Source organism: Sarcophilus harrisii, chromosome 2, assembly GCF_902635505.1.
Source record: "Sarcophilus harrisii chromosome 2, mSarHar1.11, whole genome shotgun sequence".
NCBI classification, from domain to species: domain Eukaryota; kingdom Metazoa; phylum Chordata; class Mammalia; order Dasyuromorphia; family Dasyuridae; genus Sarcophilus; species Sarcophilus harrisii.
Window position 1 is genome coordinate 357,336,670 of NC_045427.1, and position 27,992 is coordinate 357,364,661.

General features: G+C 34.4%; 1 protein-coding gene across 2 annotated transcripts; it reads left to right on the plus strand.

Annotated features, from left to right (window-relative positions):
* The first annotated feature begins 14 nt into the window (after positions 1–14).
* On the plus strand, positions 15–27,992 carry CINP (cyclin dependent kinase 2 interacting protein). Of its 2 annotated transcripts, none has more exons than XM_031953217.1 (5): positions 15–119; positions 17,811–17,979; positions 18,644–18,773; positions 23,718–23,844; positions 26,163–27,992. In XM_031953217.1, the coding sequence occupies exons 1-5, from the start codon at positions 113–115 to the stop codon at positions 26,360–26,362; spliced, it is 633 nt and encodes a 210-aa protein (XP_031809077.1). In that variant the 5' UTR covers positions 15–112; the 3' UTR covers positions 26,363–27,992. The 2 variants fall into 2 exon arrangements, with proteins under 2 accessions (XP_031809077.1, XP_031809076.1); XM_031953216.1 differs by having other exon boundaries at positions 27–119; positions 26,143–27,992.

Consider the following 27,992-nt stretch of genomic DNA (forward strand, 5'->3'; position numbering starts at 1 on the left):
TTGACAAGGGGAAATCAAGATCGGAAATGACGATGCATACTTCCGGTTGACTCCGGAACTTCCTCCGAACTTCCTCCGGTCCACGCTGGGATGCGTCTTAGGCGCTGGAGTCATGGATGGTGAGTAATGGCAATTTAGAGACCTGAACTGCCTTTTTTAAAAAAGTTATATTTTATTTTATTTTCAGTCCTAAGTTCTCTCTCTTCCCCATTCCTTTTTTTTTTTTTGTAGTTTGTCATTAGTTCTTTTATTATTATAGTAACTTTTTATTGACAGAACCCATGCCGGGGTAATTTTTTTTTACAACATTATCCCTTGCACTCCCTTATGTTCCGATTTTTCCCTCCCACCCTCCACCCCCACCCCTAGATGGCAAGCATATTCCTTTCAATCATTGAAAAAATAAGAACTTTTTTTTTTTTTTTCCCTGAGGCAATTGGGGTTAAGGGATTTGCCCAAGTGTCTAACGGCATATTTGAACTCTGGTCCTCCTGACTTCAGGGGTGGTGTTCTATCCACCACTACACCACCTAGCTGCTCCAAGAGCAAAATCTTTTAGGAATATGTAGTCCCACAAAACAAATGCCCTTGTTTGCTAAGTCCAAATGAAAGGAGAAAATGTATTTCCATTAGCGCTCTCTCTCTCCGGAAAATGGTTAGTATATTTCATTGAGAATTGTGATTATTGTGTTAATCTGCCAAGTTAATTATCTTTAAGATAACACTTTCACTACAAAAATTATTTCCTTGGTTCTGCCCGTTTCACTTTGCTTAACTGAATTTGACGGTTAGTTGAGGTTAGTTCAAGCTTCAAAAGCTCCCTATATTTATGTGATCTCCCAAAGGTTAACTCCACCTTCTGGAGGGAAAGGGATTCTGGGTTATCTCCCAGAGTGCTCTCTGGTCCTAAGGGAGGTGTGAATTCGACAGTGTAATTTGACACTGAAGGAGCATGACTGATAATGAGACTGTTAAAATAACTTTAAAATCTTCATAAATCATTGGATTTCTAACACAAGAAGAGACTGTTTCAAGTTCTTCAAAACGAAGAAGATTCAAGAAACATCTGATACTGAAAGAGCATGGCTGATAATGAGACTGTTAAAATAACTTTAAAATCTATTATTGGATTCTTGGCACATTAACGGACAATGGATTTCTTTGGGACTATTTCTAGGACTTATGGACAATTGTACAAATTCTCATGTTGATTCATGTTATTTGTTACGTTACTACTAGCCTGTGTTACATTACTATGTGCTTATGTAACTGTGTGTAATGCCTCCCATACTGATGGATTTATCTACACCTTGTTTCAAGTGAGCCCCTTTAGAAATCCCTTAATCTGATTTGATTTTCTATTGGTATTTTCATCTCCTTTCCTGAGATGTCAGGGAAGGCATGATCACCTTTTTGGACTTCTCACCTCCTTAAGAAGTCAAGGAGGTTATGACCACCTATGTTCTAAATCAAAAGAAAAGGGGAGATGTTGGAATCTTTACTAAAGTGTTAAGACATTTCTTTGCAAAGTGTTAAAGACATTGGAGTTAATTTAATCTTAGAGTTATTTTGGACCAGAACTTGAACAATGCTTGTGTTCACACCTTTAAAGAGCTCATAAGTATCTGAGTACTCAATGAAGTTCACTCCTTTGGGAGAGTTCAGGGCTAGTATGAGAGCTGAATTCGCACCTCCCTTAGGACCAGAGAGCACTCTGGGAGATAACCCAGAATCCCTTTCCCTCCAGAAGATGGAGTTAACCTTTGGGAGATCACATAAATATAGGGAGCTTTTGAAGCTTGAAGTTACTTCTTCTGGTGGAACAGACTGGAGATTGAGAAGCCACCAGTCGGAGCTGGCTGGAAGCTGAAGAAAGCAGAGGCAGAAGCCAAGGACAAAGCTGCAAGATCGCTTGGAGCCAGGCAGAGAGATAGGCCTCAACTAACGGGGCTAATTTTGGAAGGAGAAATAAACGTTTGCACTTTTACCAGCTGGCTGTGATTTTGGAATAATTATTTATTTCAACTGAGACTAAGGCTGCCCCCAAGAAAACCCCTCAACACCAAATGATGGGCATCCCCACAGTTTCCAATTTTTTGCTATCACAAAAAGAAAGAACTGCTACAAATATGTTTATAGTTATGGGTTTTATTCTTTCTTTGATCTCTTTGGGTTATAGACCTTGTCAGTATAACTGGGGTCCAAGGATATACAGGGTTTAATAATAGTTTTTGGAACTTAAGTTCCAAATTGCTTCCAAATAGTACAGAATGGTGGACAGTACATTAGTGCCTGATTTCTTAAACTTTTTCCACTCTATCCCTTTTCACTCATTTACCAACCTCCTCTCAAATCTTAAGCCAGGAGTTTTTGACATAGTACTACTAAGTAGGGGGGTCATGTGTTCAGAACCAAGACAGCACTAAAGTACAATGATGCAATATAGGCAAATGCTGCTATAAGCATCTCAGACTCATTACCTGTTTGATTTTGAAATTTTTGAATTTAGAATTCTTTTAGTGTTGCTGAATTTTTTTTTACAAAACCGCTCCTCATTCAATTATATGACACCCACACACCCACATAGTTTTGCCAGGTAAATTATTCTTGGTCATGTTTTCTAGATCAGAATATAATATTCCAAGCTCTCCATTCCTTTATAGTAATTTTATTACTAAATAAATTTTATTTGCTAAATTGCTAAATTTTATGTGATCCTGAGTGTGGCTCTGGGGTACTTGAAGTTTTTCTATTTGCAGTATTTTTTCCTTCACATGGGTGCTCTGGATTTTGGCTATCATATTCCTGGGAGTTTTCATTTTGAAAGATGACCAGTAGATTCTCTCATTTACTAATTTACCCTTAGGTTCTAATATATCTGGGCAGTTTTTAAATGATTTTTTGAAATATGATGTCTAACAATTCCAGAGACAGACTTATGGAAACCAAATGTGGATGAAAATATACTATTTTCACCTTTTTTTTTGTTGCTTCTTTGTTTGCTTTTTCTTGTGGTTTTTTTCTCTTTTGGTCTGATTTTTCTTACACAACATGATACATAGGGAAATATGTTTTAAAGGATTGTGCATGTATAACCTATATCAGACAGTTTGCTATCTTGGGTAGGGGAGAGATTAGGGAGAGAAGGGAAACAAAATTTGTAACATGGAATCTTACAAGAATGATTGTTGAAAACTATCTTTACATATATTTTGAAAAATAAATACTATTGAGGAAAAAAATGAACACAAGTTTTAAAAATTATATATCTAGGCCATTTTTTTGGTTTGTAACTTTCAGAGAGTAATGATTCTTAAATTATTTAGATTGTTTTTCAGGTCAGTCTTTTTCCAGTGTGATATTTCACATTTTCTTCTATTTTTCAGGCTTTTGAGTTTGCTTTATTTCTTTTTCTCCAATTACAGATTTTTTTAATCTTTTTTTTTTTTTTAAATTTTGAGTTCCAGGTTTTCTCTTCACAAATCTGATGTTGATTATAGATTTGCAATCATGTAAAATATATCCATATTAGTCCTTTTGTGGGGAAAAACTCAAGCCAAAAAAACAATTAAAGTGAAAAATAATATGCTTCAGTCTTCATTCAAACTGTTACTTCTTTCTCTGGATATAGCATTTTTCATAAGTCTTTTGGGATTGTCTTGGATCATTATATCTGAAAAAAAGGTTCACAATTGTTCATTGTACAATGTTGCTGTTATGGTGTATAATGTTCTAGTTCTATTCCCTTCACTCTGCATTGTTCATGTTAAGTTTTTCTGTAATCAGCCTGCTCATTATTTCTGACAGCACAATAATAGTATTCCATTACAATTGTGTGGGACAGTATTTACCACAAAAATAATCAGAGATTCTCAGAATAAGAAAGAGCAAAAAGGGGGTTATTATGATCTCCTGAGAAAGAGCATCTTCCATCTGACAAGGTGTTTCTCAGCAAAAGGTGCAAAGCATCTGTAAAACACCAGATTAAGTAGAACAAGCTTCCACCCCTTGATCTTTTCTCCCATTGTGTGGGGGAGTCCAGATTTACATCTTAAACAGGGAAATCTATCCCAGAAATAAGAAAACAAGTCTGTTGGAATCCTTACAAAGTGTTAAGTCATTAGAATTGATAGAGACAATAATTCTCTAATTTAGCATGGTTCAGTATGGTTGATCTGATCCTACAAGAAGATGTTATGGGCCAAAACTTGAAAGAAGGTACCAAGTGGAATTGATGGAAGCAATGCTTTTGTGCTTGGGCTTGTACCTTTAAGAGTTTACACATTAGAGCTCACACATTGGAGTTCACAAGTACGGGAAATATACAAAGTTAACTTTGTGAATTCACACCTCCCATAATCCCACTTTTACACTGAGCATAAATAGAGCTTCAATGAGTCAGTTCAGAAGAAGCCACTAGTCGGAGTTGAGCTACAGCCAGAAGTTACTTCGGGGAAGATTGACAGAGTGAGAGTTGAGTTTGGGAGATTGAGAAGCTAATCTGCAATAGGGCAGAACCAAGATTCATAGAGAGGCTGAAGGTAGCAACAAGAGCTCTCGGAACCAAAGAAAGCTAACTGGGCTATTTTGGAAGAAACAATAAAGGACTACTTTAACACTTGACTGCATTTGGAGTGATTATTACTCTGACCCGAAACTTAAGGCTGCCTCCAAGAAACCTGCTCTCACAGAGAACCATCATATGTTATAAAAAAGAAGAGACCACCACACAAGTCAATAATAATAAACACTAATTTAAATTTCCCTAAAGAACTGCTATACAAGCAGATATCCTCCAATGAGAGAATTCAAAGCCTTCATCACCTTTAAAAGAGGTACTTAAATGCTAATAAAGTTGTGGTGGGAAACAAACACCTGCAATTTTTTTTTTTTAAGTTATAAATTCTGGAGTCACTATTAAGGTATAGTTTAAGGCTATATTCCCATGAGAATGTCTTCACTCGGCTAATTTCACACACAATCATATACCATAATAGTGATGAGTTGCAAGAATTGAGGGTAAGAGATTCCCTTTGGTTGATGTTGCAGATTCCTTGTAAAAGAATTCGTAAATCCGAAGTCTGTGGCAAAAAGGGATTTATTTGCACTAAGAAAACGGCTTTCTTAGTGGGCAAAGAATCCTGTTGGGATGGTTTTGCAAAGATGGATTGACACTGAGAAGAAAATGTCTTCAGCGGTGGACTAAGTCCAGAAGGGCAAATAGCTCCTGATTAGGAATTAGCAAAAATTGAGGGTTCCAAATCATCTTTTATTAGCCTTTTAAGGCTTTATCTGGATTTTCCCAGGCCCCTGAGGTGGGAGCAATTCAAGGGACTAATCTCCAATTCAATAGTGAGTGGTGATTATGCCCCAGGTCAAGATCTCCAATTGAATGAGATTACTTAACTGGGAGTTGTCAAGGAAAGGTATACCCCTCCCAGGATTTAAGAATCAAGAATTCCCCCCAAAGGGGACACAGTTTACATCCTGCCTCTCCCGCCAAAGTTAAAGAGGACACAATTGACAACAATAGGTCACCTTCCTTCGCTTTTTTTTTTCCATTCCCTTGATATTCTTGGCTTTTTTGTCTTCCAGATAGATTTTATCATTTGTAAATAATAAGATAATTTTATAAAATAATTTATATTTTGTATCTTTTTCACTTTTAAAGGCATTTTTGGTAGTTTGGTATGACCCTGAAATAAGTGTATTATATAGAATTGTTAATTATTTTTACACTTGAATATTATATTTGAAGATCATATTTTCTGTTCAGTTCTCATCTTTTCATCAGGAGTGCTCAAAAGATCTCCATTTCATTGAATATTTATTTTTTTCCACTGAAGGATTATACTTAGTTTTAGTGGGTAGGTGATTTTTGATTGTAATCCTAGCTCCTTTCCCTTCCAGAATATATTCCAAACCTTCAGATCCTTTTATATAGAAGCTGCCAAATCCCATGTAATTATAATTTAAGGACCATGCCTTAAATCAAAGCCACTTTCATTCTCATTGATTAGCTATGGATAGGTCCAAAGCCAAGTCCTATTTGATCATTGTTTGGGTCCTTATTGACTCAGATTGAATGTAAATAGAGGTCATTTCAGCTTTGGCCAGAAACCCTGAGGGTTTTCCTCTCATATTTATTTAGTTGTTTTGTTTTGTTTTGTTATTTGACAAAGTAAATGAGGATTTTCTTTGCCTCCATTACTACTTATCCTTAATCACTGAATGAGTGTGGAGTCAGAACTGGTGGTTCTGATCTATATCTTGCTATTGGACCTAGATGGCTTTGAAGAGAAAAGTGAAGCAGGTAATTTTGCACAGCTCTCCCTCACTTAAATCCAGTTCACTTGCATGTCATGGCATCACCTCTCCGATGTCATAGTCTTCTTCAAGAATGAAGAATAAATAACAATAATCCTAACTTGAGAAATACATTCTGTATTTTTCTTTGAGGCTTTGCTTGTAGATAATTTGAAGTCATTTGTTCTGCATTTGTATTTTAAGCTTCCCTAATATCATAGTTTCACTTTTAAGTTTTTTGTATGTGGATCTAGCCTAATACTTGCTTTTGGAATTTATTATATTAGAGAGCTCTGCACATTAGGGGAGGAAGGAATGGGCATGCCTGAGCTTCTTTTATGCCTTTTATATTTTTTTTTGGCCTCATGCCCTTCTACTACTTTCACAACTTAATCTGAGGACCTGTAAATTTTTAGTAATCCCAAAGTGGTATGATCTGGGGATCATACTCCTGGTTTGAACTCTATAAGTTCCTGGTCCATTTTAGGTCTGTTGAGTTGTATTTGGTTGAGTTTCAGGAATCTGTTTTTGGACTGAGTCACTGTTAGCCCATGGAAGTTCTGTTAGTTCAACAATTGGTCTCCCTTTGGTCTGGGACTCTTGCTCTAGTTATTCTACTTTAGGTTAGAACCTTGAGTTACCAGTCTGCTTGTAGGCTCAGAGACAAACAGCTATGTTTCATAAAGTTGTTTTTTCCTTGTTACTCAGCCAGGGCCTTTACTTCTTCACAATTTGTCCTTTCTTGCCTTGGTCTGTGACCCAGAATTAGGTAATCCATTTTCGCATTCAACAGTTTAGGGTTAAGTGGTTTCCCTGGTGTTATAGGCACAGTTTTTTTTTTTTGTTTTTTTTTTTTAATTTTTTTTATAGGCACAGTTTTAAACCTAGAACCTCTTAGTTCAGGTTCAGGGCTGAGATAAAATGAGGCACTAGTAAATCACTGAACATTTAAAGAAGAAAGCTTACTTTGTACTAACATAGTAAGCATACACAACAAAACTATAGCAGCAATTTGCTTTTCTGGACTGACTTTTCTGGAAAAAAGAATGTTTTTAGTCATTAGGCAGTTGGGCATTTGTATAGGATCTCAGCACTCACCATATCTGAGAGAAATGGAATCCACATGACTTTTTATTGCCCTTAGGCCAAGAAGTTACATAAAAGAGCTGGGGGCAATTAGGTTTTAAGGGGAAAAGTATCCTTAACAGGAATGTCACTCAGTAACTTGGAGTTGTATGAAATTATATGAGAATTTGTGTGGGGAGGAAGCTGTATGAGATTAAGAAAAAAATCTTGTCAGGAAACTGCTGTCGTAACATAACTGAAATTTTGCTACCCCAATGCTTCTACCCTTGGGCATTGTACTGTGTTTCCCCACCTGTTGTCATTGCCACTCTTTTCTGAGGTTATCACGAAGGCCAAATGTTTTGAGAAGGAAAGGATCATCTAGAATTTGGACTTGAGAAAATTAAATCCATTGTAATATTTGGGAACCTTCTGAAGCCCAGAAAGGGGGAGCGGCTTACTCCAGAGAGGGCATTGAGAAGAGGGCTCTGTCCTGTACTCCCTCAGTTAGAATTCTTTTTTGTTTTCCCTATCCCTCAATGCTTGGTCATCAGATCAGCCTTTAATTTTACTGATGAACTAACTGAGATCAAAAGAACTAAATTGAAACGTATAAAGTAACATAGGTGACCTTTTTTCAGGATTAAGGAAGAGAGGAAGTATTAACTTACTATGTACCAACTATGTAACATTGTGCCAAGAGTTTTGCTAATATCTAGTTGGATCCTTATCCAACCCTGGAAGGAAGGTGTTTTTATTATCCCCACTAAGACTTTCATCATTGACAGAGCTTCCTAGTAGTTTATTATTTTTTCTAGCTCTATGAAATAAATTTTTTTTTGGCAATCTGATTGGTATGGCACTGAATAAATAGTCCAATTTAGGTAGAATTATAATTTTTATTATATTAGCTTGGTCTACCCATGAACAATTGATATTTCCCAATTGTTTAAATCTGATTTTATTTGTGTGAAGCATTTTGTAATTGTATTCATGTACTTCGTAACTTTGTATTAGCAGAAGCACTACCAAATATTTTATACTATCTAAAGTTGAGAACACTTCTAGTTTTTCCTCATTATATACAATGCTTGTTGATGGTTGTAATCTCTTCCCTGATATTTTATTTAAAACTTTTCAATCAACATTAATTGTGGAAATTGGTCTATAATTTTCTTTCTCTGTTTGGGTTCTTCCTGGTTTAGGTATTAGTACCATATTTGTGTCATAAAAAGGAATTTGACAGGACACATTTTTATTTAGGTGCTATGTACTGCTGAGAAAAAAGGTGTATTTCATTCTGTCTCCATTCAGTTTTCTCCAGAGCCATATCATGTCTAAGTTTATAAGAGTCTAATAACCTCCTTACCTGCTTTTTTTTTTTATTTTGTGCTTAGATGTATCTAATTTTGAGAAAGGGAAGTTAATGTCCCCTGTTAGTATAGTTATGCGGTCTTATTTTTTGTAACTGACTTGACTTACCTTCTCTAAGAATTTGGATGCTGCACCACTTGGTGCATATATGTTTAGTATTGGCCATTACTTCATTGTCTATGGTACCTTATAACAACATGTAACTTCCTTCTTTATGTCTTTCAATTAGATTTATTTTTGCTTTTGCTTTGTTTGAGATCAGAATTGCTATCCCTATTTTTTTTTTTGCTTCAGCTGAAGCATAATAATAATGCTCTAGCCTTTTATCCTTACTTTGTGTGTATCTTTCTGTTTCAAATGTGTTTCTTATAAATAACATATAAAAACATCTGGTTTTTAATCCAATTTTCTATTTGGTTCCATTTTTTGGAAGAGTTCAACTCATTCATGTTTAATTATGATTACCAGCTGTGTATTTCCCTCCACCCCATTTTCTTCTTTGTATATACTTTTTTCTCTCTCTGCACCTTGTCCTTCCTTGGTAGTGTTTTGTTTCTGACTAACACTGCCCTCACCTACCCTCCCTTTCTTCTTCTCCTAATCTAATCATTTTACCATCCCATAATTTCTTTTTCTTCAGTGTCATCACCACAGTCAGTTTATATCCACACCCTCTGTGGATGCCCCTTCTAACTGCCATAATAAACAATACAGTTCTCAAGAGTTAAAGTATCATTTTTCTTCTTTTTAAAAATTTTTTATTAAAAACTTTTATTTACAAAGCATATGCATGGGTAATTTTTCTAATGTTGACCCTTGCAAAACTTTTTATTCCAAATTTTTCCTCTTTCCCACCCCTCCCCATCTGGAAGTAGTCCAATACATGTGAAATACATTGAAATATATGTTAAATCTAATATACATATACATATACATATACATATATATATATATTTATACAGTTATCTTGCTGCACAAGAAAAATCGGATCAAAAAGGAAGAAAAACTGACAAAGAAAACAATGCAAGCAAACAACAACAGAAAGAGTGAAAATGCTATGTTGTAGTCCACACTTAGTTCCCATAGTCCTCTCTCTGAGTGTAGATGGTTCTCTTCATTACTGAACAAGTGGAACTGGTTTGAATCATTTCATTGTTGAAGAGAGCCAAGTCCATCAGGAGATCATCATAAAATCTTGTTGTTGTCATATATAATGATCTCCTGGTTTTGCTCATTTCACTTAGTTCATGTAGGTCTCTCTAAGCCTCTCTGAAATCATCCTGCTGATCATTTCTTACAGAACAATAATGTTCCATAACATTCATATACCATAATTTATTCAGCCATTCTCCAATTGATGGGCATCCACTCAGATTCCAGTTTCTAGTCACTACAAAGAGGGCTGCCACAGTTTTGCACACGTGGGTCTCTTTCCCTCTTTTAAGATCTCTTTGGGATATAATCCCAGTAGAAATACTCCTGGATCAAAGGGTATATACAGTTTGATAACTTTTTGAGCATAGTTTCAAATTGCTCTCCAGAATGGTTGGATCCGTTCACAGTTCCAACAACAATGTATCGGTGTCCCAGGTTTCCCATATCTCCTCCAACATTCATCATTATCATTTCCTGTCATCTTAGCCAATCTGACAGATGTGTAGTGGTATTACAATTGAGGGAAAGAAGGGAAGTGACAAATATTGTGTGAATCTTACTCTCACCAGTTGTGGCTGAAAGAATATTATAGGACTTTGGTTTTACTAAGAAACTTCTCACCTTATAGAAAAGTGGGAGGGGAAAGAGGAAAAGGAAAAGAATAGGCTAAAAAGAAAGGAAAACAGAAATAGTAGGGGGAAAGCATAAGAAAAGGGGAAGACTGCTTGAGGCAAGTAGTGTTCATAACTAAAATACTGGGGAGGAGAGAATGGGGAAAAGGAAAGAGAAAAGTATAATTTGGGGAATATGATGGCAAGAAATACAGAATTAGTAGTTTTAACTGTAAATGTGAATAAAGTGGACTCTCTGATAAAACATAAGCTGATAGCTGACTGGATTAGAAGCCAGAATCCCACAATATGTTGTTTACAAAAAACACATTTAAAGCAAAGCAATACATACAGAGTAGAGGTAAAAGGCTGGAACAGAATCTATTATGCTTCAAGTGAAGTAAAAAAAAAAAAGCAGAGGTAGCCATCCTGATTTCAGATCAAGCAAAAGCAAAAACTGATCTAATTAAGAGATAAGGAAGGAAACTATATCTTGTTAAAGGGTATCATAGATAATGAAGCAATATCAACACTAAATATATACATACCAAGTGGTACATATTCTGTATTCCTAAAGGAGAAGTTAAGAGAGTTCCAAGAACAAATAGACAACAAAACTATAATGCTGGGAAATCTCAACCTTGCTCTCTCAGAACTAGATAAATCAAACCACAAAATAAACAAGAAAGAAGTTAAAGAGGTAAATAGAATACTAGAAAAGCTAGATATGATAGATCTTCGGAGAAAATTGAATGGAGACAGAAAGGAGTACACTTTCTTCTTGGCAGTTCATGGAACCTATACAAAAACTGACCATATATTAGGACATAAAAGACCTCAGAATTGTAGAGGACTGGAATTCTGTAAAGGTATCCTTGAATCCAGAACAGCAGAGTACTTAAGGCTAAGTACCTACTCAATGTAATATAATGGTTCTATAAACATAGTTAGGTGATACAGTGATGTGATGGCTCTTCTCACTATTGGTACATACTGAATGTGGTATAGTGAGGTAATCATAGGGAAGGATTGGAGAACTGAGTGAGAAAGTCAGAGGCTCTCTGCCACAGAAAGCTCAGAAGGGAAGACTTCAGAATCTAGACTCCAGAGTCCAGGATCCATCTTTGATGAGCCATGTGGCAGCTTGCCTGCCTTTTTCACTTCTCCTAAAGACCAAGGACTTTGATCCTGACTGACTGATTTTGAGGCCCTCCAGACAGCTAGCCCAGACATTACACAAAATCAAAAGCAGAAATAGTAAATGCATTTTTTTCAGATCACAATGCAATAAAAATTACATTCAATAAAAGGGCAGGGGAAAATAGACCAAAAAGTAATTGGACACTAAATAATTCATCCTAAAAAATGAATGGGTGAAACAGCAAATCATAGACACAATCAATAATTTCATCCAAGAAAATGACAATAATGAGACCACATACCAAAATTTGTGGAATGCAGCCAAAGTGGCAATAAGGGGAAATTTTCTATCTCTAGATGCTTACTTGCATAATATAGAAAAAGAGAAGATCAATGAATTGGGTTTGCAACTAAAAAAGCTAGAAAAAGAACCAATTAAAAACCCCTAATCAAATACCAAACTTGAAATTCTAAAAATAAAAGGAATGATCAATAAAATTGAAAGTAAAAACTAATGAATTAATAAAACTAAGAGTTGGTTTAATGAAAAAATCAACAAAATAAATAAACCTTTAATTAATTTGATTAGAAAAAGGAAAGAGGAAAATCAAATTGTTAGTCTCAAAAATGAAAAGGGAGAACTTTCCACCAATGAAAAGGAAACTAGAGCAATTATTAGGAATTACTTTGTCCAACTTTATGCCAATAAATTTTACAACCAAAGTGAAATGGAGGAATACCTACAAAAATATAGATTGTCCAGATTTACAGAAGAGGAAGTAAATTACTTAAATAATCCCATTTTAGAAAAAGAAATATAACAAGCTATTAATCAAGTCCCTAAGAAAAAATCCCCAGGTCCTGATGAATTTACATGTTAATTCTACCAAATATTTAAAGAACAATTAACTCCAAAACTATATAAACTATTTGAAAAAATAGGGAATGGAGGACTCCTACCAAATTCTTTCATGACCCAGACATGGTACTGATACCTAAGCCAGGTAGGATGAAAACAGAAAGAAAATTATAGACCAATCTCCCTAATGAATACTGATGCAAAAATCTTAAATTATTTTAAGTAAAGAGATTATTTAGTAAATATTAATTAGATTTATTTAGTAAAGAGATTACAGAAAATCATTCTCATGATAATACATGATGACCAAGTAGGATTTATACCAGGAATGCAGGGCTGGTTCAATATTAAGAAAACTATTAGCATAATTGACACTATCAGTAATCAAATTAACAAAAGCCATATGATTATCTCAATAGATGCAGAAAAAGCATTTGATAAAATCCAACACCCATTCCTACTAAAAAACACTAGTGAGTATAGGAATAAATGGATTTTTCCTTAAAACAGTCGGTAGCATCTATTTAAAACCTTCAGCAAACATCATGTAATGAGGATAAACTGGAACCATTCCCACTAAGATCAGGAGTGCAACAAAGTTACCTACTATCACCATTACTATTCAGTAATGTATTAAAAATGCTAGCTTTGACAATAAGAGAAGAAAAAGATTAAAGGAATTAGAGTAAGAAACCAAATTATCACTCTTTGCAGATGATAATGATGGTATTCTTAGAGAAGCCTAGAGAATCAACTAAGAAAGTATTGGAAGTAATCCACAACTTTAGCAAGGTTGAAGGATACAAAATGAATCCACATAAATCATCAGCATTCTTATATATCACTAACAAAATCCAGCAGCAAGAGATACAAAGAGAAATTCCATTTAAAATAACTGTCGATAGTATACAATATTTGGGAATCTATCTTCCAAGGAAAGTCAGAAACTGTATGAACAAAACTACAAAACACTTTCCACACAAATAAAGTCAGATCAAAGCAATTGGAAAAATATCAAATGCTCTTGGATAGGTCGAGCAAATATAATAAAGATGACAGTACTCCCTAAACTAATCTATTTATTTAGTACTATACCAATCAAACTGCCAAGAAACTATTTTACTGACTTAGATAAAATAACAAAATTCATCTGGAAGAAAAAAGATCAAGAATTCCAAAGTAATTAATGAAGAGAAAAGCAAATGAAGGTGGCCTAGCTGTACCAGATCTAAAACTATATTATAAAGCAGTGTTCATCAAAACCATTTGGTTGTACTGGCTAAGAAATAGAGAAGTTGATCAGTGGAATAGGTTAGGTTCACAGAACAAAATAGTCAATGACTATAGCAATCTAGTATTTGACAAACCTATAAGGCCCCAGCTTTTGGGATAAGAATTCACTATTTGACAAAAATTGCTGGGAAAATTGGAAACTAGTATGGCAGAAAGTAGCTAGACCCACACCTAACACTGTACATAAAGGTCAAAATGGATTCATGATCTAGAAATAAACAAATTAGAAGAGCTTAAGATCATTTACCTCTCAGATCTGTGGAAGGAATTTGTGATTAAAGAAGAACTAGAGATCATTATTGATCACAAAATAGATAATTTTGATTATATTAAGTTAAAAAGGTTTTGTATAAACAAAACTAATTCAGACAAGATTAGAAGGGAAGCAGTAAACTGGGAAAACATTTTTACATCCAAAGGATCTGATAAAAGCCTCATTTCTACAATATATAGAGAATTGACTCAAATAATAGTTCAAGCCATTCTCTAGTTGATAAATGGTCAAAGGATATGAACAGAAAATTTTCAAATGAAGAAATTGAAACTATTTGTAGTCACATGAAAAGGTGCTCTAAATCACTACAGAGAAATGCAAATTAACACACAACTCTGAGAAGTATCATTTTTCTATCTAGAAGTGTAAACAGTTTAACCTTCCCAAGTAATATGTGTTTTTTTTTTCCTTTCCTATTTAGCTGTGTTTCTCTTGAGTTCTGCTTTTATAGATCAAATTTTCTGTTTAGTTCTGATCTTTTCAATAGAAACATTTCAAAGTTCCTTACTTCATTGAAGGTACATCTCCTTCCCTGAAAGATGAAGCTCAGTCTTGGTGAGTAGTTAATTCTTGGTTGTAATCCCAGATCCTTTACCTTCCAGAATATGATATTTCAGGTCCTTTGATCCTGTATTATAGAACTTGCCAAATCTTGACTGTGGCTCATCAATATTTGATTTTTTTTTTTTTTTCTGGCAGCCAGCAATATTTTTTCCTTGAGGTTGTAGTTATGGAGTATTACAGCACTGTTTCTTGAGGTTTTTCTTGTGGGATCTCTTATCAGAGGTGATAAATGGATTCTTTCTATTACAACTTTGTCCTCTGATTCTTGTATATATGGGCAGTTTTCCTTGATTTCGGGAAGAATGCTAGCCAGCCTTTTTTTAAAATTGTGCCTTAAGTTAGACCAATAATTTTTAAATTGTCTCTCTTGGATCTATTTTCTAGGTTAGCTATTTTTCCAATGATGTATTTTACTTTTTCTTCCATTTTTTCATTCTTTTTAGTTTTTTTGATTCTTGATGTCTCAGAGTCATTGACTTTCCATTTGCCTGGTTCTAGTTTTTAATGTATGATTTTCTTCAGTTAGCTTTTGTATCTCCTTTAAGTAATTTTTTTTTTCCAATTTGGCCAGTTGTAATTTTTAAGGAATTGTTTTCCTTTTTAAAAATATCTTTATTTTTCCAAATACATGCAGAGATAGCTTTCACCATTCACCTATGGAAAACCTTGTATACCAAATTTTTCTCCCTCCTTCCTCTCTCCCCTAGACAATAAGCAATCTGATCAGATTAAATATGTGCAATTATTCTAAACATATTTCCATATTCATCATGCTGCATAAGAAAAAGCAGAATGAGCAGAATCAGGAGATCACTGTACACAGCAACAGCAAAATTATGCAATTATCAGTTCTGATAGATGTGGCTCTTTCCAACAGTGAGATGATTCAGATCAGTTCCAATAATTTTGTGATGAAGAGAGCCATCTACAGCCAGAGAAAGGACTGTGGGAAGTGAGTGAGGACCACAACATAGCATTTTCACTCTTTCTATTGTTGTTTGCTTGAATTTTGTTTTCTTTCTCAGTTTTTTTTTCCCTTCTTGATCTGATTTTTTTGTGCAGCAAGATAATTGTATAAATAAAAATTTTACTTATATTGGATTTAACATATATTTTAACATATATTGGATTATATGCCATCTAGGGGAGGGGGACAAGTAGGGGAAATTTTGGAACATAAGGTTTTGCAAGAGTCAATGTTGATTTTTTTCCACTCTAAAATAAAACAACTACTTTGTAATCTTTTTACAAAAGGCAAAGGAAAAAAAAAACTATTTGTTATTTTCTCCTTCATACTTTCAGGTTTTTCTCCCAAATGGCTGAATCAATTCATAGTTCTACCAACAATATATTAAAGTCCCAATTTTTTCTGTATTCCCTCCAATATTTGTCATTTTCTCCCTCTATCATTTTTTCAATTTGATGATATCCAAAAGTTTCTTTAATTTGCATTTTTCTAATTAAAAATGATTTAGAGCATTTAAAAAAAAAAAGAGTCAATGTTGAAAAATTACTGAAGCATATGTTTTGTAAATAAAAAGCTTTAATAAAAAGAAAGATCGATAGATTGATTGATTGACTGATTGATTCTTTGGCTGCCAAAAAAGAAAAAGAACAAAAGGGAAGAAAAAACAAGCAACTACTACAACAACAAAAAGGTGAAAATACTAAGCTTTGATCCACATTCAGTCTCCAAAGTTCTCTCTCTGGATGTGGATGGCTGTTTCTATCACAAGACTATTGGAATTGCTTTGAATCACTCCAGGGTCCATCACAGCCAGGACCATTATAGTTTATCATCACATAATCTTGTTGTTGCTGTGTACAGTGTTCTCTCGGTTCTATTCACTTCACTTAGCATTAATTCATGTTCATATCTTTTAAACATTTCTCAGTTGTGTGGCTTATAGTCTTATAAATTTGAATCATTTATATATTTTAGAAATCAGAACTATTGGGTGTATAAAATTTTCCCAGCTTTCTGCTTCCCTTCTAATCTTAACTGCATTGATTTTGTTTTAATATAATAAAAATTATCCATTTTGCATAATAATGTTCTCTGGTTTTTCTTTGGCCATAAATTCCTCCCTCTTTAAAGATATGAGAGGTTGATTATCCTTTGTTGTCTTCGTTTGCTTATAGTATTAGCCTTTATGTCCATCTAAATCATGAACCCATTTTTATCTTGGTGTAGGGTATTAAGTGTTGGTCAGTGCCTAATTTCTGACACTGTTTTCCAGTTTTAACAACAGTGTTTGTCAAATAGTGAGTTCTTATCCCAGAAGCTGGAATCTTTGGATGTATCAAACACTAAATTATGATAGTCACATTACTATGGGTCTTGTGTACCTAACCTATTCCATTGATCCAACTCTTTCTTAGCCAGTATCTAATGGTTTTGATGATGTAGTACGACTAGGTCACAATGTACGACTAGGTCACAATTTTTTTTTCAATTAGTTCCCTTGAAATTCTCGACCTTTGATACTTCCAGATAAATTTTGCAATTATTTTTTCTAGCTCTATAAAATAATTTCTTGGCAGTTTGATTGGTGTGGCACTGAATAAATAGATTATTTGAAGGAGAATTGTTATTTTTATTATATTAGCTTAGCTAGTATAATATTGTTCCAATTGTTTAGATCTAACTTTATTTGTATGAAAACTGTTTTGTAATTGTATTCATATAGTTCTTGGATTTATCTAACAAGTAGTTTTTATTTTTTTATTTTATATATATATTATATTATCTACAGTTATTTTAAATGAGATTTCTCTATTTCTTATTACTGGGCATTGTTGATATCATCTTACTCATAGAGGATAGTCCAACTCTAGTCCCACCTGTTGCTAGTTTCCCAAGCTGTGATTTGCCTTCTGTACTAGGACTGAAGGCTATCACACTGGTCTCTCTGCAATTGAGCCAGGACCAAGGATCTCAGTTCTGGTTTATTATGATTAAGACCCTCTACACTGGTTTTCACAGACATGGTCTGATCTGGGCTGAGCACCCCTTTCACTCTATTGAGACTGACCTTCTTTGAAGTCCTTCCACTCTAACTTGAGCTGGAGAATAGTTTAATTCTATATTTCCAGTCTAACATATTCTAGTTTTTAATAAAGTGAAATAAACATGATTTTTTTTTTTTTTGTCCCTTTCTTTGCATAGTGAAAAACTCTGGCATTATTACTCCTAAAAGAACTGTCTTATCCGTCAGCGCAAGAAAAATTAAGGACAATGCTGCAGATTGGCACAATTTATTATTGAAATGGGAGACTCTCAACAATGTGGGGTTTTCTATTGCAAACAAAATAGGAAACATCAAAATCAGTGCACTGTGAGTATATGTAAAATTCAAAACATAAGTAATGTATTTCACATTTCCCTCATTTTGAATTTTTTTTCCAGTTAGTAATAAGGCAGAGTGGTTGTTCTTTCGATTTTTGACAAAAATAGAAATAATCAAATCAGTTTTATTCAGAAGCAACAAATTTATAGGATTTTTTACATAGACAGATGTTCTAGATATGGTCTTCTTGGTCTCAGAAGACACATTAAGTAGGAATGATAGTTAAAAAACACAAAGGGGCATTTTTCATTACAGCAGTAAAAGGTAATGCTGCATGAATGACTCTTCTGTCTCTTCAGGTGACTTCAGCTGTTGTGGAAGAGTCAAAGAAGTTAAGTCCAAATTCCTATTCTGCTACTTTTGTGATATTAAACAAAGTACTACATCTTTCTGGGTCTCTGTTTCCTTATCTAAAAAAGTGGTGACGTTAAGAGTCATTTTCATAAGCCCCTTCCAGCTCTAAACCTGTATTCTGTTTATGATCCATCATTAATACTGTTAACAAGACTGTTTCATTTGTAGTTTAGACTAGATAATTTACAAAGTCCCTTTAACTCTGGGGTGTTATTTCTGGTTTTGGTTGTCTAGCATTTAATCTCCTGAACAGTGTATTAAATTTTTTATATTCTTGTTGCATTCTATATTTGTATAGTACTGAAGACAAGGTAGAACTAGAATGCAACAGCATTGCTTCTGGCATTTGTTCTCAAAAGGCACATCCAAAATATAATGAAGAACTTGAGATGTTGTGCAAGGAACTTCATGATACCTTGGCAAACTTGGTAAGAGTCTAAAACTAAGATCTTCACAAGTTTATAAATTAAATTGTTAATCCAATTAATACAAGTTAGTTGGTCTTCAAAGGAAGCTCATTCCTTGAAATGACTAAATATGTTGTTTTATTTGTTTTAAGCTTTATTTAACTGTTTTGATTAGAAATTTCAATACTTCAGGCATCTTCAATGTCATTTTGAGTACTCCTACCTTCTATGTAAATCATAATCCCTTCAAGATATAAATTGCCATGTCTCTCAGAAATCCACCACCTGGTGGATTCTGTTCATGAACCTCCTCAAATGTGACTAAACCTCCATGGCACAAGAAGGATTTCGTAAATATTACATTTTAACCTTAAGCCTTATTAGGCAAAGTACTAAAAAGAATTTTAACATCTGATGACTCAGGGCCATCATTTATTTGTTAAGTACATTATTATTTAAATATAATCAATCATTTAATTAATTGGCAATCAAGTGGACTCCCTTGTAAGGTAATGAGCTCCCTAAAACTGGAACTATTTAAGTACAATTGGTGAGCTTCCTTCTTATCAGTTCCTATAAATTTGTTCTTCCTTCATTTCAAAGAAGACTAGTAACATCACAGTGTTGATGCCATTGTACAATGTGTTTGGCTATGACTGATCAATCCAGTGCAAGTTTGAAAGGTTCTACCACAGGTCAGATACAAGTAGTCTATTAGAACATTTGGATGGAGGTATCTCTGGATTTGCACAGATCATCTTTCCTTTGTGCTACTGTGATTCTGCTTTGCTTATAGAATATAGCACCTTCTTTGATGTGGGCTGAGTGATGCTGAGTGACCCTGTGCCAGTGTCCTAGTATCATTGTGCTTGTCTGATATGAGTTCTTCATAAATAGCCTTCATCAAAGACAAAAATAGCATCAAGGTCAATTACTACACTGATGACAAATTATTTAATTTGAAAAGGCTGCAAGCCAAGACTAAAGAAGAGGGAGAGTTAGTGCACAACTTTTTATTCAAAGATCATTGTATACTCAGTGCATCCTAATTTTGACCTGACAATGCCAAGAAAACAGAGGTCCTCCACCAGCTATCACTACACCATCCATAAGTGTAACTATTGAATGCTGTGGATATGCTCATTTACTTTGGCAATATACTTTCCAGGGATATACACACAAGATGAGGCTGATGCATATATTGCTGGAGCTAGCATTTGGGAAACTGAAGGAAAATGTAGGCAAAAAGAAATAATTAGGCTACCTGCCTAGATCTATAAAGTTCTCTATAAAATACTTTTAGATAAGCTCACATTTGGCATCAGAGCTGTACTCTTTGGGGAGTTTCAATGCTTGGGAGTTCAGCTAAAGAGGGAACCTCAATTTCTAGTACCTTATCTTGTCAAGTAATCTTTAGAATTTTCCTAAAATTGTTCAAAAGAAAGTTTTCTGGCCTGGCATAGGCATAGCGTGGTATTTCAGAAAAGATGCAACAGTGAAAGTCAGTACAATGGCTTTATACTTTCAATTTGATATTCAGAAAGTAAACTTAACCACAGCATTCAGTTTTTCCATTTACTATGATCATTGGTTCCGTGTATGAATGAGGCCAAAATTAGCATAAGTAGCAGAGGATCAATTCATACTCTGTTGCATCTCATCCTCAGAGACTATCTTGTGTGCTCAGTCAACTGCAAACAAAAATTTGTGCACCAGCTTTCCTTCCACTTTGGTCTTGGCTTATAATTTTTCAAGTTAAATAGTTTACCAGCTGTGCAGTAGCTGACCTTGATGCCATTTTTGTCCTTGTTGAAGATGTGTGACAAAATTGCAGAAAAAATGGAAACAAGCACACAGTTCTGCTTTACTCCATTGAAGACTTGGAAAGAATGAGAGCATCTCCCTTTATCCAGAACCCATAGAGACATTCCATCATGAAATTGGAGTACTAATGAATTTCTTTGAGCAATCAAATTTCACCATGATCTTCCATAATTCCTCACAAATGGCAGTATCAAAGGCTTTAATCTGGTCAATGAGTGTTGCATATTCATCATTGTTCTGGTACCTGACACTTTTTCTGGAATTGGACCCTTGAGTATGGGGCTCAACTTTTTCTAAAGCCACACTGGCTCCTGTGCAGATGACTATCTTCCAGGTGAAGGATCAGCCAATTAAGAAGGACTCTGGCAAGAATATTGCCAATTAGACTGCTAGCAAGACTTAAGGTATATAAGGAACCCATAGATTTAATGACCCCCTCTTTGATGATTCTCAAATCTTCTATGGTAACCTCCAGTCTTCCATTTTCATTTGCCTTTCAAACATCTCAAACTAGAAGTTCAATAGTCATCTTAAACTCAATATATCTAAAATAGAATTATCTTTTCCCTCTAAATTCCCACCCCCATCCCCTTTCTTCTTAATTACTGTAGAAGACCACATCATCCTACCAGTTGGTTGGGCTTGCAATCTGGCAATCATATTGATTCTTCACTATATTTCACCCCACCCCCATATCCAATCTGTTACCAAGGCCTGCACATTTTTTTTCTGCAACATCTCTAATATGTCCCCTTCTCTTCTCTGACACTACATACAGAGCCTCATCACTTCATGTCTTGATTATTGCAATAGCATGCTGGTGGATCTGCCTGCCTCAAGTCTCTCTCTACTCCAATCCATTCTCCATTGAGCCACTAAATGATTTCCTTAACACATAGATCTAACCATATCAATCTCTCACATACATCCCACTCAGTGAACTCTAATGGCAATAGCCCCTAGAATCAGATACAAAATGTTCTGTTTGGCATCCATATCCTTCAGCACCTTGCCCCTCTTCTTTTGCACTACAATTTACTCCCTGACACTATTCAGTTCAAATGACACTGGCTTCCTGACTATTCCATGAACAAGACACTGCTTGGCTCTAGACATTTTCTCTGGCTGTTTTCAATGCTTATAAAGTTCATCCTTCTCCACTCCTATTTAAGTCCCATCTTTTATTGGAAGCTTTCTCCAAAGCTTCTTAATTCTAGTCTTATTTCCTTTTTATTCTGTATGTAGTTTTCTGTGTATATCGTTTGCTTACATGTTGTCTCTTATCTCCTTTAGATTGTAAGCTTTTTGAGGCCAATAGCTGTCTTTTGCCTCCAGAGCTTAGGAGAGTGTCTAGCACACAGTAGGCACTTAATGTTTATTTATTGATTGATCTATACTATAGATCATATTCTTGCAGTGGACAGCATTTTTAAAGCTAACTAAATGACCTTTGAATTAATATGATGAGAAAATTAATATGATGAGAAATTTCAATAGTTTATAGCTTATAAAGAATCTTGGCCTTTTGTTTATTCCAAGTGCTTTCACAATGCTCACTTTACACATCTTTGTCTTCTATAACATGTACTGCATGTTGGACATGCTAAATTTACACATGTATTTATGGTATTAATATTTCAGGTAAGAACATGATTGATACTTTGAATTATGTCTTATCCAAGTATGATTTTTATAAATTGTAGGGAAAATTTACCAGTGAAATCTATTTACTTACTCTGCCTCTTCTTAGACTTCATTGAAGACTCAAAAAGCAGTTTGTCTGGGAAGTTGCCTTCAGTCTTTTGGACTCTCTTCAATATTTGTCCAACTCACCTTTCTTATATTTGTCGTGTTTTAATTGTTTGTAGATACCCATAAAAATGACTGTCAAATCAAAAGATAAAGTATCTTTGAAAATATATCAGCTTTGATTGATTTTTAAATTATTTTGCTGCTTTGTGTGTTGGAAAATATAAAATAATACAAAAGAAACAGAAAGTTAAGTAATAATATTTTTTACAGAGGGGAAATATACCATTAATTCACTGTATGATTCCTGGCAAGTTACTTACTGTCTCTGGGCCTTTTTTCCACCACAATATGGTTCAGTGGAAAAGGGTTTGGAGTCACCAAAAGATTATTGGTGTTCAAGACAGCCTTTTGTGGCACCAAGCAACTTTAGATCATTTTTTCTCAGTAGTATTTTATTTTTCCAAATACTGTAAAGAATAGATCATTTTTTCTCAGTAGTATTTTATTTTTCCAAATACTGTAAAGAATTGCCTTGAATTAACATATTTTTGAGACGAGCCAAGCCCATCACAGCAATTTTAGATCATTGAAAGCTTATACTGTTTCTCAAATGTAATGTAGCCCAATATCTTATTATTTATATTTTTTAACCTAGATTTTAAAAAATGATCCAGCTAGGTCCAACTTCTGTACCAGGCCAAGACATAGGTACTGAACTACTTTAACTGATTCCCCATCCAGTTGTTCATCCTTTAACTTTTGACTTTTCTCACCACCCCCAATACTATCTTTTTCCCAGTTACATATTGTTTTCATTCTTTACTTTTATAAGATTTTGATGTCCATTTTTTTCTCCCCCCCCCCCATCTCCAAAATAGTTGGCTATCTGATATATGTCATGCATGTACAAACATATTAAATATATTTCCAGATTATTCATGTTATGAAAGAGGAATCAAAAGGGAAAAATACAGGAAAGAAAAAAGAACAAAATAAGTGAAAATAGTATGTTTCAATCTATATTCACATTCCATACTATGTGGATAGCATCATGAATCATTTTGAATTGCCTTAGATCATTATATTGTTGAGAAGAGTTGATCTCTTCTCAAGTTGATAACTGCACAATGTTACTGTTACTGCATACAATATTATGTAACCTTTGACTTTTCAAACAAGAATATGCAATTTGTCACCATAAAAAAACAAAGAGAAGCTGGCTATGTTGCATGTCAGCTTTAAAACCTACTATTTAAAAAGGCCTTATTTAAATTTATGAATTAGAAATCACATTTCTCAAAAAACCTGAACTCAGTTATTGATTATGAGATCAAAGCAGATTTCAAATTAAGATGCTCAGGTTCTTAAAACAAAATTTTGTCTTCCCAGGCTAAGGTACAGATGAAAATGGAAAAATTAACATCAACTACTAAAGGAATTTGTAACCTAGAAAATTACCATCGTGGAAATGGAAATCAAACACCCCTTTTCCATACTTGGCCCACAACCTATTTCTGTAAGTAACCATAAAATTGCTGATATTTGAGATTATTAAAGAGGGAAGGAATAAGATTAGGTACATGTTAGATTATAGGATTATTTCTGCCGTTAGGAAGGAGAGGGGACAGCTTGAAAGAAGTACTTTATTGCAACTCATCATTGCCCAAAAGTTAAGGAATTCACAGGCAATATACTGAAATCTGGGTATAGAAGCAAAACTCTAAGCTTCAAATCCTATCTTTGCTTATGTTACTAGCTAACTAATGTTACTACTAGTATATACATATATGTATATACATACATATGTTTGATAGCTATGTATATTAATGTGTATAGATGTGTACATTTGTATGCTTTATTTGCATAAACCAATTTAAATTACGCATATAATTACCCAGGTGGGATTCCCTCTGACTGTATTTGGAGTCAAAATACTACAATTAATTTCCAGTTCTGTTATCTACGATAAGCAGGATAAACTTGAGTTGAATAATCCTACAATTTTTGCCTCTATTATTTATTAGTCTTGATCTGCAAAATCGAGGTAATATGTTAAGTCATTGTTCAGTCATATGCGATTCTTTGTGACCCATCTAGATCATCACAAATGAGGAAACTGAGGCAAACAGCCACATTTGAATTCAGGAAGATGGATCTTCCTGACTTCAAGCCCAGCACTCTAAACAGTATCTGAAACACCTGTGAAACTAAACAATTGAGTAATTATTTATTTATTTTATTTAAAAAATTACTTTTTATATGGGGGGAGGGAGGGAGTAGCAAATATTGCATTTGCCCTTATTCTAATTGGTGAATATGACAAGTAAACAAATATGAGATTATTTTAGGGGTAAATTAGGAAGTGAGCTGAAAGTAGTGCCTCCTTCATTTGAAGGAGAGCATTCCAGGCAGGAAACACATAGGCAGGTTATCACATGTAAGGTCAAAGGAATACCAGGTTAGCCCATTTAACCAAAAGATGTACTGTATAAGAGTGCATAATGTAAAAAGCCTAAACCAGTGAACTGGACCCACACAGAGAATCGTTTTATTCTGGAGGCAAAATTGAGGAAGGGAATGATCTCTTAGAAGCAAAAGAATTCATTGAATTCAACCTCCTCATTTTACAGATGAAGTAGTTGATGCTGAAGTTAGTGATTTATTCATTATTACACATCTAATTAGCATCAGAGGTGGGATTTAAATAGCATTCTTTGACATAGTACTTAAGCTGCATCTTGATAGTTTAACCTGTACTTTAAGAATAGTAGCTTTGTAAATTGTGGAATAAAAATTAAAGAGCAGAAACTGGTAATAGAAAAGAGTTGAAATACTGCAGTACTCCTGGTGAGAGCTGATGGCCAGGACTAGGATAGAATAGAAAGAACACAATGGATTCAGGAGTAATAACTCCTAAAATTAAATGGACAAGACTTGGAAAGTAATAGGATTTAGGGGAGAGCAAGAGAGCAGATACACACAGGGATAGTAACTAGCTGGCACAGTACATAAAACACATAAACGTCAGGAGTACCTGGCCACAGCTACTTAATACTTACTACCTGTGTGACTCTGATCCTGGGAGTCACACACACACACACATTCTCTCAATGAAACTCTCAACTGAGTTCAAATCTGACCTCAGACATTTACTAGCTATATAGCCCTAGGCAAGTAACTTACCCCTGTTTGCCTCAATTTCCTCATTAAGGAAATTTCCTCAGATTTGACTGAAAAACAGTTGAACAACAAAAAATTAAGTGAGCAGAGTCAAGGATTACTCTGAGGTTTTCAACCTCAGATGGTCATACCTTCAGCAAAAAGAGAGAAGTAGGGAAGAGCAGTTTAAGGAGAAAGATAAACTCTGGACATAAAAAGAGTTTGAAGTTATTATTATTGACTGGTTATTTTTTACTAGGAGCTGGTGTTGAGAAATAAGAAATAACTTTGTGAAAGCTGTCATCACTTAAATGTAGAGCAGTGGTGTCAAACTCAAAAAGAAATTAATACCTTTGGATCCCTTCTTCAGGCTGCACATTGACTTGGAAAAGCCACAGATTATTATTAGGTGATATTTTTAATTTGCTAAGGATTTCTCAGTTACATTTTAGGACCATTTATTAACTCTTTGGTGTAGATTCAAGAAGGAGATTTGTATTTGTAATGGTCTCAAATTTTAAATCCCTACATAAATTTACAATTATTACTATATCTTGAGCCTAGGTTTCCCATTTCTAAGGTGGGATAGGAAGATTGTTGGGGGGGGGGGGGATATATTTTGCTTCACACGAGTTATCTTAAACCTTCCTTCTAGTCATTTCTCATGTATTTCAGATGAAGTTTCCCATAAGCTTTCAGAAATGTACAAGAAAGAAATACTACTCAAACGCATCATTGTTGAAGAGCTCGCCCATGCTACAAACCAGGATCTCATTTTAAGCTACTTGTCTATGTGGCTGTATCAGCCCTATGTTGAAAACAGCAGACTTGATGTGGAAAGCATGCTACTTGAAACGGGACATCGAGCATTATAATTTTTCTAAAACCATTTCACTTTTAAGCCCCAAATCCCAATATCAGAATGAACCTTTCTTTCTAGGTTTCATATAGGAGAATCTCATATAGGAGAATCATAAAGCAAAGGATAAAGGTATTCATTAAAAAATAGATCTTGAATTATATAAAATTAAAATGCATTTTGCACAGACAAAAACCAAGATTGGGAAAAAGTTATTGATACAAAAGTAAAAACCATTTCCTAGTTTAATTTAAATTTAAAAAATGGTTTTCTGTAATATTACAGAAAACCATTAAGAAATGAGCATTATTTTAGCAGTACTAGTTTTGCCTCACATTAAATTAGCAAGAATGGAAGGAAGAAAAAAAATCACAGACCAGCAGTACTCAATCTGAAGTGATCTGAAGTGAAATAGATCTGAAGTGAAATAGAGAGCCTTGTGTTACTAGCAGCACTTTGTGGAAGAAAAAACAGAATTATTCAGAGAAACCAGGGCAGATTTGTACGAACTGATGTAGAATGAAGAAGAATCTAGAGGGATATTTCATGGAAAGAAAAATAAATAAAAATAAACTAATATTAATCGGAACTGCTGAAACATTTTTCTCTCAGCAGGTTAGTAGTTTTGGTGTCTGGAATACTGTGTTCAGCAGGTTAGTAGTTTTGGTGTCTGGAATACTGTGTTAACAGTATTATTAGTTTCACTTGCTAAAGTGAAACTTTTTGTTGCACAGGGGGGACAGATGATGGGGACAGAGAAACAATGCTGTCTTTTTTTTTTTTTAAAAGTAATAAATAAAAAAAAAAAAAAACAGGCCTTTTTTGTACTTGCTCATTATCCAGGTCTTTTTAAGCCCTCAAGAGAAAGTATAGTTTGGTGGATTTGGGAATCAGAAAGACCTTGGTTTAGATGTGGCTGTTACTGTGTGACCACAGGAGTGTCATCATTACTCATCATGAAACCTTTAGCTTGTTCTCAGAGTGCCAAACTTCCTTTTAAAACACACCTTTTCTGCTTGATGCTACATTGGGTTTTTTTCTTAGGTCTCCTATTCCTTTTGGAATACACGAAAAAATAGTCAACATATAGTAAAATATAGGATAATGTGAAGGAAAAAGTCATGACTCTATTACAAGGATCACTGGTAAATCATGGCAGAGAAGCTCTATGATTCCAGGTATAGAATTCTGAGTTTTCTTTGTACACTACAGATTAGCTTTCCAATTGTAAATACCAAATTGTAAATTGATATACTTTCAACTTCTTTTGACAATGTAACTTGGGACAGGTCCTTTGGACATAGGTACATAATACTTGAGTAGCTAGCTCTATAGTATCTTAACCCTATAAACTTGTGGTTCATTATGACTAATGAAATGTAGCATTGGTCCATTAACGTCACTTTTCTCAAACCACTCCTATTTTGTACAAAATTACCAAGGATATGACTTTATTTTTCTAGGATAGAAATTATATTATTATGAACACATAGATACATACATATACATATATACATGTGTTTGTTTCCTAGGCTGAGGTAGTTCATTTAATAATAGCTTTATCCAAAACAGGAAAGGGAATGGAAGATGAAGACAGGTAAACAAAAAAAATTTTTAAATGCCATCTAAACAATGTTAATTTCTAT

Coding starts and splice junctions, on each gene's coding strand:
- CINP (XM_031953217.1), top strand. Junction 17,980..18,643: donor AACATCAAAATCAGTGCACT/GTGAGTATATGT, acceptor ATATTTGTATAG/TACTGAAGACAAGGTAGAAC. Junction 18,774..23,717: donor ATGATACCTTGGCAAACTTG/GTAAGAGTCTAA, acceptor TTGTCTTCCCAG/GCTAAGGTACAGATGAAAAT.